The sequence below is a fragment of the Ammospiza nelsoni genome, chromosome Z (assembly GCF_027579445.1).
Source record: "Ammospiza nelsoni isolate bAmmNel1 chromosome Z, bAmmNel1.pri, whole genome shotgun sequence".
Taxonomy (NCBI): domain Eukaryota; kingdom Metazoa; phylum Chordata; class Aves; order Passeriformes; family Passerellidae; genus Ammospiza; species Ammospiza nelsoni.
In genome coordinates, this window is record NC_080669.1 from 36,469,359 (window position 1) to 36,481,648 (window position 12,290).

At 39.3% G+C, this 12,290-nt stretch overlaps 1 protein-coding gene across 1 annotated transcript in view; it reads left to right on the forward strand.

Annotated features, from left to right (window-relative positions):
- The window catches only part of HAUS6 (HAUS augmin like complex subunit 6), a 20,438-nt gene continuing 8,148 nt past the window's right edge, over positions 1-12,290 (forward strand). Inside the window, exons 1-12 of the mRNA XM_059492935.1 lie at positions 1-179; positions 1,227-1,322; positions 2,103-2,157; positions 3,150-3,282; positions 3,842-3,989; positions 7,153-7,218; positions 7,346-7,397; positions 7,593-7,766; positions 8,386-8,567; positions 9,151-9,280; positions 9,866-9,935; positions 11,724-11,814. Of these exons, the coding sequence (XP_059348918.1) occupies positions 1-179; positions 1,227-1,322; positions 2,103-2,157; positions 3,150-3,282; positions 3,842-3,989; positions 7,153-7,218; positions 7,346-7,397; positions 7,593-7,766; positions 8,386-8,567; positions 9,151-9,280; positions 9,866-9,935; positions 11,724-11,814 (1,376 nt within the window). The remainder of the gene's footprint in view (positions 180-1,226; positions 1,323-2,102; positions 2,158-3,149; positions 3,283-3,841; positions 3,990-7,152; positions 7,219-7,345; positions 7,398-7,592; positions 7,767-8,385; positions 8,568-9,150; positions 9,281-9,865; positions 9,936-11,723; positions 11,815-12,290) is intronic.

Here is a 12,290-nt window from a genome sequence, read left to right on the forward strand (position 1 = left end):
ATGGCGGCTAGTATGCCGCTTTCTACCCGCTCGTCGCCGAAGGCGACTTCTACCCCTTCTACCCTCTCGCTGTCGGGAGCTGCAGTGGAGGACGCTGAGTGGGAGAACAGTCACCTCTGGATGTGTTTACTGGCCTTGGGCTTCGACCCGAACCTGTACCCGGGCGTACAACTAGGGAGGTTAGTGCTAGGGAGAGCCGGCGGAGGCGGGGGGTCCGGGCGGGGCCCGGGTGTCACTCGGGGGCGCGAGGCGGGAGCGTCTCGCCATGGCCGCCGAGGGGCCCCGTGCCCCCGGCGACAGAGAGCGCCCGGGAAATGCCCGGAGTGCAGCCGCTGTCCACGTTATCTCAGAGCTTCTGAAGAAATGAAACCCAGGAATGGTGAGAACTCCTGCTCCCCCTCACAGTCATGTGGGGAAGGCGAGGTGAGGGGCTTTTTAGCGCGTGTTTTGAAAACTTGCCTTGGAAGGTAACACTCTTGCCGGAATTGTTTCCTAGCGCCGTTAGGGGGCTGGACCGGACCTTAAAACATCGGGCAGATCCACCCTCTGCCATGGGCCGGGCTGCTCAAGGCCTTACCCCAGCCTTAAACACTGCCAGCGCTGGGGCATTTAAAACCTCCCTGGGCAACCTGTTCCAGTGTCTCACTAGTGTCACAGTAAAGATTTTTTTCCCAAATACCTAACCTAAATTTTCCCTCTTTCAACTTGTACCCATTACTCCTTGTTCTATCACCACAATTCCTGACGAAGAGTCCTTCTCCAGCCTCCCCGTAGGCCCCCTTTAGATACTGTCAGGTTGCTATAAGGTCTCCATGTAACCTCCTCTTTTCCTCAACAGCCCCAGCTCCCCAGCTCTCTCTGCCTTCGTAGGGGAGGTTCTCCAGTCTGCTTTTCAACTTTGTGCCCCTCCTCTAGACTTGATCCAACAGTTCCGCGTCCTTGTTAAGTTGGGGGCACCAGAGCTGAATGCAGCACTCCTGCTGGGGGGAGGGTGGGGGGTCTCACACGAGCAGAACCTTCGACCTGTTGGCCACGCTGTTTTTGCAGCCCTGGATTTCACCCGTGTTAAATAGGATGAAAGGTATGTACTTTTACATAGGAAATAGAACATTCAATTAAATATTCAGTAACATAACACTGTTTTGTAGTCTTTAGCAGACAATAAAAGTGCTCTGTGAATTTGTCACCATAGCTACTTCTGATGTGGGTGTTTATTTTTGTATTAGGGATATGTTTGCTACACGGAATGGCGAAGCGTTTTCTGTCATTGCCCACTTCTTGTTTGTTAAGCTGGATAAGCACCGTGCAGGAAAAACTTTGAAGTAAGTATTTGGCTTCTTAGGTTACTGCTGTGCCCTTCATTAAGAGTATGTTTTATAGAGTTGCTGGAGGGGAAGGAGTTGGTTTCTTGGGGAATACTGTGGAAGAAGAGCATACAGACAGAGAATTTGTTTCGTTTTGATCACAGTTTACTCAATTTTGATCAGTATGAAACCTTGCCTTAATTAGTTGTTTCTGTTACTTGGCAACTTTGATACAAATTTTAACAGCTGACAACTAATCTATGGGTCTTGTTCTTTCTGACCAAACGGAAAATAATATTTGTCATTTATGGATTGTTTCCAGGACCTTCAACATGGCAAGAACCCTGTGTACTTTAATAGCTTTTTTGTATGACAGAGCTGTATCAGCTTATGCATTTGAATGTATAAGCTGAAACAGCTCTGTCATACAAAAAAACTGTCTCCATGCATTGCAGGAGGAAGACCAGTGATATGAAAATGGTCAGGGTTCTGCCCTCTTTTATTTTTTTTTTCCTCTTCTTCCTCTGTCCCAAGTTAGAAAGAGCTGCAGACAAACCTTTCTCTAAAATAATCTGTAATTAACTTGGGAAAAGAAAACATTGTAATTTGACAACCTTGATCTGTTCTTGGTCTGGGGTGTCTGCCCCTCATTTTCTGGCTCAGCATCAATACGAAATCTGTGTCTTACTCTTGATTTTACAATGGTTAATTAGGAATCTGAATATTTAAATGTGTTTTGACATGGCTTTTTTTTTCTTTTTTTCCCCCTCTTCCTTTTTAAATGAAAAATCAATCAAGTCTGTCAAGTCCTGGATTTAGGAAGCACTGCTGTCAGTGGCTAAGAGAAATTTCAGTGAGTATTATGAAAAGTGGAAGTTGATGCTCTACTGGTTTCTGTGACCTTATTTTGTTTCTGAGGGAACTGTTTTATATCAGAGTTTCAAATAAGAAATTTTTTTGTTAAAGAATTCAGTTTTGCTTTGTATATCCTTTCATGTAGTTTGTATTGGACTTCCTTGAAGAAAAGATGTTGGCATTGGGAAATTTAGAAGAGAGAGACCTAGTTGGGTCCTAAAACTGCTGTGGCTTGCTTTTGGGTAACAGTATTTGATTAAATGGAAATCTAGAGAGTCTCTTAACCCTGGGTGGGAATAATTCCTTCAGCTTGAGGGTTTGTTTGTTTAAGTTGCCTGGGAAGGTGTTTCTTATTGTGAAAGCTGACTCGAATGAAAAACTTAATTAAGAGCATTTTCTTGTATATGGGAAAGGGGCTACAATGTAAGGCAACAAAACAAAACAAAAACGCTTAAAAACAAAACAAAAACGCTTCAAGTATTGGTGGTTATTGTGTTGCTTTCTTATGCTGGCTTTGTTTTAATGATTGTTCTAAAAATCTTGTTTTGTGTTCCTCAACACTTTAATATTTTAGTAATAGTGGGTAAGGTGAAAACCAATGCTACAATATCTTTAAATATGATTAAAGTACACTAATTCATGCCTTCAGTAGAATACATGAAAGAAAACTTGAATGTGTTTTCAAAGATAGATGTTAACTGTTAGGAATGAGGAGGGCACGAATTTTTAACATTTATCCAACAGTGATAATAGTCTTTGCATTGAAACCATCTTTTGTACAGCGAGTGTTGTCAACATGGGAAAAAGCTATATACTCTTCTGCTGACTACAGTAGGTGTTAACAGGGGTGGGCAAAGTAATTTAGCTTTGCATCAGGCTTGCTACTGGGTAATCTGCAGCATTTTGGTGTGTAGACCAGTCTTTGATTGCTGTTGTTTATGCTTTACTTCTCAGATTAGTTTTGCATTTAAAATTTTTGTACTTTTGTAGCAGGAAATGGAAGTAAGTGTCCCACAAATTACATCTTCCACACTGATTTCTCCTGGTGGTGCTAAAGTTGTTCGTGTGTTGTACTGTTTTGCAAGATACGTAATGACTGAGAACATGAAAAAGCTCTCTGTAGGTAAGCTGTGTGGGACAATAAAAATGCTTCATATGTTGTGTTTGTAAATGTATCAAGTCTTTAATGTGTGACAGGAGCTTTAAGAAGTTCTTAGTTGGATGCTTAGGTCAGAGTCTTTCTGTGCATTTGCACAGAGCTACTGCTGATAGAACAATGCAGATGGTTTTACTCTCTATTGCTTTATGGGTCTTGTTCCAAGGTTCACCTGTGCAATGCTCTGCACCATTACCCACACAAGCAATGATTTGGTTCAAAAGTATTGGATGACTACGCTATTTTCTTTTTTGGAACTTGAGGAATTCTGAAGGATCAGATCTGTCTGTTCCGGCACCTTGTGTTATTGTAACCTAAAGAATATAGAAAGGGAGTGAGAGTGAGGGGATGAAAGTGTATACAACAGAAAAAAAGGCAAAAGTGGCAGTACACTGCATGCTATGTTTCAGTCCAGATAAAAATGAGCATCTTGATTTGTGATTCTTGCAGTTTGATCTAGGTAGATTAGGAAGAGGCCAATTTACTAAAAGTAAGTAATGTAATCCAAACTGTGGCTTCTGTTTAGGCACTGGTATACCTTCTGCTGAAGCTGTAATGCAGAGATCTCGGAATATGTACATAGCAAAAGCAAGACACAGAGTTGCATACAATAAACTGCTGCAAATTCTTCAAAGGGAACATTTTATTTTTCAAGAATATAGGAGAAAAGCACAGTAAGTAATTAAAAAAAAGTGAGTCTTTTCATAACTTGTGTATGTGTTTTTAGAAGGATTTGAAAAGTCTGCATATGCTTTACATCACAGAAGTCATTCTGTTGAACTCCTCCCATGTTTTCCCCCTTTACTTTTTTTCATCAACAGTTCTACTGCTTGTTGATCTTTTATGAAGCATAGTAGTCTAAAGAAATGAACTGTTTAGGAGATTTTATTTGTTACTTGGGCATTAAAATGATCAGGGAATTCTGCATGTATAGCGGTATGATTTCTTCTGAAGGGTAAAATACAACACTCTGAGGATGAAACATTTGGGGTTTTTTATTGACTGCAAGATATATTTTATTTACTTAAGCCTTAATTATTTCACAAAAGTATACTATTCTTAGTTCTTGTTTATGGCAAACACTCCAAGCTTGAGAAATGTCATGAGCTGGAACGTTCCATGCAAGCATAGAGTCATGTATCATCAGAATTTACAGAATTGTGTGGGATAGTTTACATGACTGGAGCACTGTCATGGACAGTTGTGAGTTGTTTAGTAAATGGCAGAAAAGGGCGAGGGGTTGCACTGTAGGTAAAAGAGCAGTGTCAGTAGTATATGTGCATGTAGTACAGCTCCGTACAAGAGGACTGGTCATGTTTCATGCCTTTGGAGGAGGGTTTAGCCTCCAGGGAGACCTCGTGACGGGTTTCTGCTGAGCTTGATTCTTACAGCGGACTTCAGCTTATCCTGGTATTTGCTAGGAAAGTGGCTCAGTGATACATTAGCAATGTAAGAACGGGGGGAGTACCGGGAAGATGACCTTGTTATGCAATCACTAAGTGTGCTGAGTAGGAGCAGTACTCTCTTGAACTCACTGTGTGTAAATGAGAGAAACAACTTCTTTGGAGATGTTACAGGGTTTTTATGGTCACTGCAGCCAAGGCTGTAGAACTTGAAATGCAAAGGAATGTGAGGAAGACAAGAAGAAAACTGATGGCACTGGCCTTTTAATTTGAGCCTATTTCCACTGGTCTAGACAACTGTAGGAGGTATCTTGTGGAAAGCAGGAAAGCTCATGAGTGATAGGAGACTTTCTGAGATCCTTGCTGAAGCTCATGTGTGTTCCATCTTCTTAAGTCAAAAAACAAAGAGGTGCAACAAGGAACCAGCCTGATTAAGACAGTGTAGCAACATATGGAATATAGAAAAGGGAACTGACTCTTACGACAAAAATACAGAAATATTTCTCAGGTGTGCAGTGATGTATCTAGGAAGGCCTAAGTTCAGCTAAAGTTCCAAGAGCCTGCTAAGAGCTTGAATAAAGAATCCTGTAGTATGTTATTCGGAGGTGGAAGTGCATGGACAATTTAGATCTGCTCCTGAACAAAATGGTAAGTTGCAAATCTCACAGGTTGGGATACCCAAGATGTACCTTGCCTTAGGCTGCATGGGTAAGAGCAGTAGCCCAGTTCTGTGCCAAGAAGCACAAGAAGCAAGAAGGGCACAGGGATACTTTCCTGACATTGTTTCAGAACATATCTGACATACTTGGAAAGACAGAAGGCTAGTTAAAGGGGTGAGCCCAAAGGGTGACAGTGCCTCAAAGTTCCTCAAGTAACTGGTCTGTGAATGGAATTCTATGAGGCTGGTGCTGTGTCTTCTTAAGGAATATGGATGACAGGCTTGAATACAAACCCACCAAACTTGCAGATAGTGCCAAACTGTGAGGAAGGAAGATGCTGCAGTGGGGAAACATGTCACAGAGAGACCTTACTGGGTCTGGAGACTTGCACAACAAAAATTGTGTGGGGTCTAACAAAGAGCAGTGCGGGGTCCTGCAGCTGAGAGAGAGAATAGTCCCCAACAGCAGCACAGGTTTGTGGGTGATTAGCTGTGATGTAGGTCTGCTAAAATGAATCAGAAGTGAGAGTAGTGTGTGGCCATAAGCTGAGCATGAGTCAGCAGAGTGTCCTGGAAACCAGGACTAGCAGCATGCCATGTTGTATGGTAATGAATACTGGCCAGCAGATGGTGGGCAATTGTATTATGCATCACACATTTTTCTTCAGTTTTACTATTTTCTCTCTTTTTTCCTTTACATCTGTGCTATAGTATTTTTATTTCAGTTATTAAACTGTTATCTCAGCCCATGAATTTTACCATTTTTCAGATTCTTCCTATTCTTTTGGGGCTAGGGAGGTGGGAGGTGAGTGGACAGCTGTGTGGTACTTAGTTGCTGGCTGGAAGTGACAATTCTAATGCCACACATGGAATACTATGTTCAGTTTTTAAAAATCAGCCCACTTGAAGGTAGAGAATGAAAGATGGGAGAGATACTAGCAGAGGACTGCAGTGGGTTAGAGGGTTTCAGAGTGTGAAATGCATAAGCTGTAGAAACTTGGTTTGTTTAGCTTGAAAAAGGCAATGCTAGGGGTTTAATCAGAGTTTCAGTATCTAAAAGGTAGTTGTAGAGAATGTGGAGGTACATTTCACAAAGATGTGCCCTAACAGGACAAGGCAGCAGGTGTTTTGGGGAAAACTCCATCTGGAGATTAAAAAAAATCTCTTGTGACAACAATTAAATGGAAAAAGGTTGCCCTCAGAAGTGAAATATTGGAAATATTCAAGACTTGGTTTGACAAGATCATGAGTAGCATAATTAAGGGCTCTGCTTCCAATGGAAGGCTCGAAAATACAATTTCCAGAGATCAAAAGTCTCCTAAATGTCTCTGATTTCTTTAATGCTGTGTCTCCTGTGACCTTGTTTGGGAAGAATTACTACTGTTTGAGTGATACTCTTCAAAAATTAAACTCTTCATAGTTTTTTTTTTCATTCTTGACAGTGCATCTGGACTCCAAAGATCCTTTTGAATGCAGCATGATTTAGGCACCTAATTTTTCTGAAAATCAGACTACTACATTTTTACATGCTTAAAATATCAATTAAAGCACTTTGACAAAAGAGCTTCTAGTGTCCAGCTGCTTGTACTCCAGTATTCTGTTCTCTGGTCTTTTGAAAGTGAGGGATTTAGCTACTGTAGAATTGCTGAATATATTTGTAGTTCACATTGCTAATAGATACTTAGAGTAACTTATTGCTGCTGGGATGAGAAACAATTGGTTAGTGACTGTAAGCAATTCTGATAAGCCTGTGCTAGCTGTTGAATTTTTTCCTAGGATTTTATTTAGAGCAATAAAGCGGACAAAGTCTGAATATGCAGTTGCGCAGAAGCAGTTTTGCAGGTAAGTAAGTACTTTTCCTTGTAACTAAGTTAGGATGTATGAAATAGATTAGATGCTCAGTTTTATGAAATATGAACTGTAATTTCACTGTAGTCTGCTTGAACTTTTGTTTTGCATGTGCATATAGGATGAAGCAAAATGACCAAAACGAAAATGACATAACTGAGAGAATTCAGAAGGTGAGCATTTTGTTCTTGCTGTGGCAATGTGTTGAATTCTAACATTTCTGCAACACCTACTGTCAGATACTGTTATTTGCACTTGTCTGCCTGTGATTATGCTAGCCCTTTCATCTGCCTTCATGCTGTTTTGGTACTCTGTCATTGTAGGTATTACAACATTTTAACACAGCGTTTTTCTCCTTTCTTGTTAAGGTCCGCAGTATGTGGGCACTTATAGTGGAAATGCTTACATCTCTGAAAAAAGACAAGGAAGTTGTGAATTCTGTACTTGAAGACTATGTTGACCCATGTATTCTGGATGGAAGTGATGTTGTTTTGAGTGTTCCAGCATTGTTGACTTCCAGAGTTGAAAGTAACATATATAGAGTAAGTGGTTTTTGTCCTTCTGCTGAATTGCTAAACTGTTTTCATTTAGTCCCCAAGAATGCAGTTAATTACCTTAAAAAATTTAAAAAGTACTTCATGGATTATTAGAGGTAATCGCAGAAGGGTGCATGAAAAATGTATAATTCATATGCAGAGATTTCTTATAGTGCTGTTTTGTATTTGTTATTTCTAACCCATTAACTACTTCAGCTGAGCAAATACATTGATAAGTATTGATAAGTACTATAATCTGCTTGATTATAGTACTTGAATTTTTTGTGGTTTAGACATTAAAATTATGTTGACTGTTTTAAGCAGTATTTCAACCAACTGGCTTTTGTTGCCATACTGTAGTATATGGTGTTGTTCAGTTACGGCATCAGTGCTGTTTGGGCTGTATCTTTTGGGGCAGTGGTCAAACAGTGCTCCAAGTCATTGTTGGAGTTTTCTCGAATTGTATTGCTTTAACGTAGACTGTATTTTTTGAAAAATGAAACTATCGGGACCTGAATCTAAGTATAAAATATATACAGTGTCCTGGCTCTGCCTACAGAAGACAAAATTTCTGATATTGGTGGTGTTCAGTAATTATTTTTTTAATTGCTTGCTCTACTTCAAGTTTTGTACAGGAAATTTATATGAAGAGGGAAATCTGAATTTCCTAACAGTTATTCAGTTGTTAAATGAAGCCCTGATGACATTGAGAGATGAACGTTGTCCACGTAAATTAAAAGAACTTTACAGAATTGAGGATGTGGTTGCATCCTACAAGAATGCACTATGGGAGTTGAACACTGAAAGGTGATTGTTGAGAGATTTTCTCTAATTGCTTGTTCTTAAATGGTAGGATCATATCTACTGGAGTCTTTTCTAGAAAAATGTTACAGCAAAAACATGTTGGTTCAGTCTTATGCCTCTGGGAAAATTAGAGTTTGTTCTAATTATTTAGATGACTTTTTATTGAGATTCTTCTCTACTTAGTTTCAGCTTTTTGCCTTTGTTTCATTAATGTTTTGGTCTTTGTTCCTGGCGATCTCATTTGCTTGCTGATTTGATTTTTGCTTTTTTTTGTCTTGTTGCATTAATAAGTTCTGAGAGTTTCAAAACTTTCATCTGTAACTGGCTTAGAGAAATTTAAAGTGTTTATTATATATATGTTTTAGTGTAGTTTTTCTAATTCTGCTGTAAGAAACATGAAGACTGCCTAGCAGCGGCTTTTTTGGTTGTGAATTTTAGTTCTCAGTGTTTGCATAAATGCATGAATAAATTGATACATATCAAAGGTTTGTCAGGATAAGGGAGAACACATAATACTTTCCCTCTTTATGTGGAATTGTTATCTCTGCCAACAGGTGTCTTCATTTTCTATGTTTATATATTACAGTCTAAGAAGAAAGCAAGAGTATTGTGAGCCGATGCATCAGTCTCTTCTCAGAAAACAAGAAATCTGGGAGTCAAAGTGGAAAATGATTCTTGGCCAGTGTCCTTTTAATTTAATCTTAAGAGATGATCTGGTAAGTAGTATTAATTTTATCTGATTCTGGGAAAGAGAAAAAGGTGAAGGTGAGAGAGGATGTAGGTCTAAACTAGTCTGTTCTGTTACAACACTTCAGCTTTATAGATAAGGTAAGGGGACTCAGGTAGTGCAGTATACCCAATTCTGCTTTAAGAAGTAAGGAGAATACATGTTCCTTAAGGAGAATACATTTCTTAAAGAGAAAACATTTGACTGTCGTACTGATGTATTCACTGGAGATGTTGAGATGGTAGGTCAGCATAAGAGTGAGCAGATTGCTTTTTGGTTTGTTTATGTCTGTCCCCTTGTGGAAGCTGAGCATTTTGTATGTTCAGGCTGAATATTTGCTGATTTCTGTTATCCCCTTTTAAAGCGATGTATTTGATGAAGGAACAATAATTTCCATTTTGATGCTCACACTGACAGAGATTGTACCCTTATGTAGCTACCCAGAAGAGAGAGGAGAAGTTGAGTCTGACAGCTGGTTAGCAGGAAAATTGTTTTAAATAACTCTCTGTTAATTGCTGTTGATAAACTGACTTTTTCTGCCTGCTTGTGTAACTTTTTCTTTTCCTTTTGAAAGCAACCAGCTTTATCACTTCAATCTTTTAGTTCTTCAGACAAAGATGGGGTCCTTAATCAGTCATTTTCAGGTGGGTGAACAGGAGAAGCTTCTTTTCCTTCTTTCCCACCACCACAGTTGTTAAAAGTTATGTGGAATCAAAAAGGCTCTGTTCTTGCATTTGCAGATGATCTTTGGTAGTCTGTGGTAATTGGTTCTGAATGATTCTTTGCCAAAATTGCCTTGCATATTTCAACTTCGTAGTGTCTGGGAGATTCTCTGAAGCTTGGCAAAAATCCACTGCTGAACTGTTTGATATTTTGTTGTTCTTGCGCAAAGGATGTTGAGACAGGTGCCTGTGTTAATAAAGGTTAAAGGTTTGTTTATTCATTGATTCTAGAGAATACATTCGGTCTAACAGTAAAGGTTATTTTAGGTTGGAGGAATAATAGAGAAAGAAGGTGAAACTTTCCCGTTGACTATCTAGGAAAAGAAATTGAAGGTGTCCTCCCACGTAACTATCTTTCCCTGGTACACTGAAGTAATTTATTCCTTAGTAACTGTTCCATTTGGTCAGGATCTCACTTGATTTGTGTTAGTTGCATTCAGTTATTTGGTTAATAGTGTTGATCAGAGCTCACTTTGATCAGACATGGTTGTTGCACATGCTAATTGACTGATGATATTTTACTGTGTGACCTCATTTTACTTATTGACCAAGTCTTGACTGTCACTAGTACAGAGTTATAAGTTAAAAGCTACAAAGCAAGGAGGAAGACTGCTTGAATCATGTCATTTAGAATTCCTTTTAGAAAAAATAGCATAACAGAGGTGTATTGGAATTGCAAGATGCAAAAAATTGGTGGGAAGATCCTTTTGGTTACAAAGGTGAAAGTACTGCTCCAGCCATCTGAGTCTATGTGGGTGTAAGGCTAGAAGCTGCAGAGGAAAAGCTACAGAATTGGATTTGGAACATAGTTTGCCTTAAAAATTTAAAGACTGAAGCACTGTACTATGATGCTATGAGCTGGTAGAATCAGAAAGCTTGAGACAGATTGTGACATTCTCTCTGTGGTTGAGATTCATTATCTGATAATACAGTCATTAAGAAAACTTCTGTCTGTTAATAGGGTCAAACCCAAAAGCAGAATAATGACCTCACCTAACTACTAGAAGTGAGCTTGGATTTTTGATGTGTTGAGTTAAATGTGATGGAAAATGCCATTTTTCCCTGCAAAAGCTGAAATTTAGTATTAGTAGAGAACTACTGAGGTAAAACTTTGGCTGTGTATTCAAGGATGTGTCAGAGTTAGTACATTGTTCTAGACAGGCCATGACTGAGGTATGTGCACCTCCAATAATGTTCAAAACATTTACTTCTGTAACATTTACTTATGCAAAGCTTCACCTTGCTTGGACTGAGGCAGCAAGAGGAATGAGTATATCCACAAAGATATTTATTGATTAATGCAGTTGGAGTAAAGGTGGGTGGAATTGTGCTTTGTGGAATTGATGTACTGTACAATTGAGGTCTATGTGGAGAGAAGGGGATAATGGTGATGTGGCTGGGACTGTAGTTTGGAGGAAGGTAAAAGGTCTGATTGCTACGTGCAGGGCAGCAGATAGAATCACGTTCTTGAACATGTGTTCGGGAAGAACAGAAAGACGTGCTGGCTCCTAGGGGCATCTGTTGCTACAGGTACTGTGTGAGCAAAAGGATTGATAGTACTATCCTGCTTATGTATTAATTTATTTTTCTTGAAGTGTAAAATCCATCTAGTGTGTTGTCTACAGAAGTAGTGTGAGTGAGTTGTATCACATGGGAAGCCTAAGTGAAGAAATTGGAAGCAATACTGAAACTTTTGGGTTGCTTTTCTAGATAATTATGACTATGATCATGAAGAAAGCTGTGAGGAAAGTGATGGGTCTTTGGAAACCATGATCGATACAATATTAGTACCCCCAAGAAGGTATGCTAATAAGAATTTGATAAAAGCAGTAGAAGAATTAGATGTTTACTTATTGGACCTGAATACTTTGCATCGCTTGAGTCTTAGTAGAATATTTTAGTAGCCCACTCCTTCCATCACAACTACTTGCTTTAGCAAGGTAGTCCTAAAATAACTGCTGCTTTCTCCAGCTAATGACAGATTGATCAACTGATTGCTGCTGAGTAGGAGGAGTAGCAGTCAAATTGCAAGATTTTTTCTTGCTTTCTAACTATGTTCGAAGATTCAAGAGACAGATGGAGAGAACAGAAGCTTCCATTTCTCAGGCTAAACCTACTCTACAAGGCTTTTTTCATTACTTTTCTTGAGACTTACAGTCACATTGTTCTGTAGCTACTCTTCCTACAGTACCAGCAAAGGGTTAAACACAGAACAATGTTATCCTAGAAGGTTTTTTCCCTTTTGTAATTTGCTTAGTCCAGGAATATTTTATGACC